At 33.7% G+C, this 2,258-nt stretch overlaps 1 protein-coding gene across 1 annotated transcript; it reads right to left on the reverse strand.

Moving 5' to 3' along the window:
• Positions 1–214: 214 nt before the first annotated feature.
• LOC146941069 (coumaroyl-CoA:anthocyanidin 3-O-glucoside-6''-O-coumaroyltransferase 2-like) lies at positions 215–1,807 on the reverse strand. The gene has a single exon (XM_085754859.1). The coding sequence runs from the start codon at positions 1,752–1,754 to the stop codon at positions 339–341; it is 1,416 nt and encodes a 471-aa protein (XP_085610985.1). The 5' UTR covers positions 1,755–1,807; the 3' UTR covers positions 215–338.
• Positions 1,808–2,258: the final 451 nt, after the last annotated feature.

Here is a 2,258-nt window from a genome sequence, read left to right on the forward strand (position 1 = left end):
TTTTTTTTAGCAGTTTACATTATATTATTATTTATTTGTAAGTAATATCAAATGCATTTGATTTGGTATGGTGGATGAGTTTACATGAAATATTTTATCTGCAAGAAGTAATATCAAAAGCATTTGATTTGGTGCACCGGAAGTGCAACCGAAGTATAAGCATGTGTATTTTATTTGCAAGCATTATCAAAAGTAATATTTTTGAACAAACACATTATACTACAATGATCGAATTATTAATAATGAGAGAAAAACACTCACAAGCCACACACTTTTTATTTAAATGAAAAGCACAAAAACAAGCAAAAACTAATTAAATGACAATGGCAGCATATTTGTTAATGTTTAAAAACTTCAAGTCCTTGTTGAATGAGAGAAGAGAAATATTCAAATTCCTCACTTTTAAGCACCAACCCAAACTCAAGTCCACCTTCTCCATCTCCACTTTCAGCAAGAGACACACCCTTAAACGCATGCACCATCTCAACTTTAACAGGTCTTCCAAATCCAAAATCGGTCTCATAAACATTAAACTTAGGTGATCCATGCAGAAACAATTGATTTCCAGACATATACATAGTTTTACTTAATTCAAACCAGTCTTCTACATCTTTAAGAGGTTCATTTTTTATCTCATTAACAGCCTTTTCAATTACCTTAACAACATCAACAAAACTATTTTTTCCCTTCATGTCCTTTCTCTTCATCGTTGCACTTTTAGACACTACAGTGTTTCCAAAATACCCCTCTGGTATTGAGTAGCCAAGTCTATCTCTGCAATCACATGTGAAACAAAAGTACTCATCTTTTTCATCACCGTCATCATTTCTATGCATTGCTTTAACCATACTAGCCCAAATAAAAGCACTAGTTACAACAAATTTAGATAGAAATTTTGGCACGTTGATTTCATTATCATTTTTCTTCCATTGATTCAGCACCCATTTTTTCATCCCCTCAATTTCTTCTTTTCCAAAAACAATAATTACCTTAAAAGAATCTTCATGTTCTCCAGTGCTTTGACTTTGAGCAACGAGTCTAAACTTCCAAGATTTTCTTGTAAAAAAATAATCTCTTAAAATAAGATTCTCAAGTCCTCTTGGGTCCCTCAAAACTTCTCTATCAAAACAAGGTGGTGACTTCAATTCAGCTACATCACCTCCTTGATGGATAAAAGACCAAGATTTCATGAAATGATTGCAACTGTTACCATCCATCACGTGACAATATGTAATGCCAACGCAAACACCATGGTTGGGAAATATTGAGACTTGCAAAGCCAACAATGGAAGGGTGAATGTGTCCTTTTCAATGTCATTAATATCTTCAATCCTGGTTTTGTGTGTTAATATTGGAACAAGGTTATTATTTTCTTTGAGATTTTTCAGGTGGTGTTTGTTGGAGAGATGGTTGAAATCTTGCGATGATTCGATGATGGTAAAGGTGACGGAGTCTTCTTCGGTGCAGCGAATGAAAGGTTTTTGTGGTGGTGGTGGAGAAATGAGATTTCCAGCGAGAGGGAAGAAATGATGAAGAACACAAGAAAGAGATTGTTTGAGAGATGGAAGTGTTGTTTTGCAAAAATGGTTGGTTGAATGAGGAAAAGGATAGAAGAATAAGCGTTTGGCGTAGATTGGACCAGCAAAATGCAAGTCGAGGAATGTGAGAGGAAGAGAAGTTGTTGTTGTTCTTGTTGCAGGAAACACAAGAGTTTGCTCAATAAGTTTATGTTCTGCTCCTATAGGTTTTGCCATTTCTTAAATTTGATGGATTGGATGAGATGAAATGCTATTGGGAAGAAGCAATTTATACACCTTTACAAGATGTAATATCACGTATAAAACATGGAAAATACCGACGATCTTTTTTGTTATAATTGTACTACACTAACCCAATTGAGTTGGTTTGGTAATGTTGGCTTGAGACCTTACAACATGCTCGTTTTAAGATTTCAAGTTCGATTATTTCTGTGTCAATTTAGATTCTTGAACAAAAAAAATTGTACGCATTACCAATCTACTTCTCTTTCAATCATGTTCGTGTATTTTCTTGTCTTTTTTTTTTCTTTTTTTTTGACAAAAGGGAGGATTGTCTTATAATAATAATAAGTTTTTTTTTTTATAAGGAAAAAGAGGAGAAGAAGTTAGTAACTAGTACTGCTTTAGCATTTGATTATGATAAATACCGACAATCCAATACTCAATGGGGTTAGAGAGTTTTGGGTTTTGACCATTATAGTCTTTGATTTTCTTTTTATG

The sequence above is a fragment of the Medicago sativa genome, chromosome 3 (genome assembly GCF_051527215.1).
Source record: "Medicago sativa cultivar Bolivia chromosome 3, Bolivia_mono, whole genome shotgun sequence".
Classification (NCBI taxonomy): Eukaryota; Viridiplantae; Streptophyta; class Magnoliopsida; order Fabales; family Fabaceae; genus Medicago; species Medicago sativa.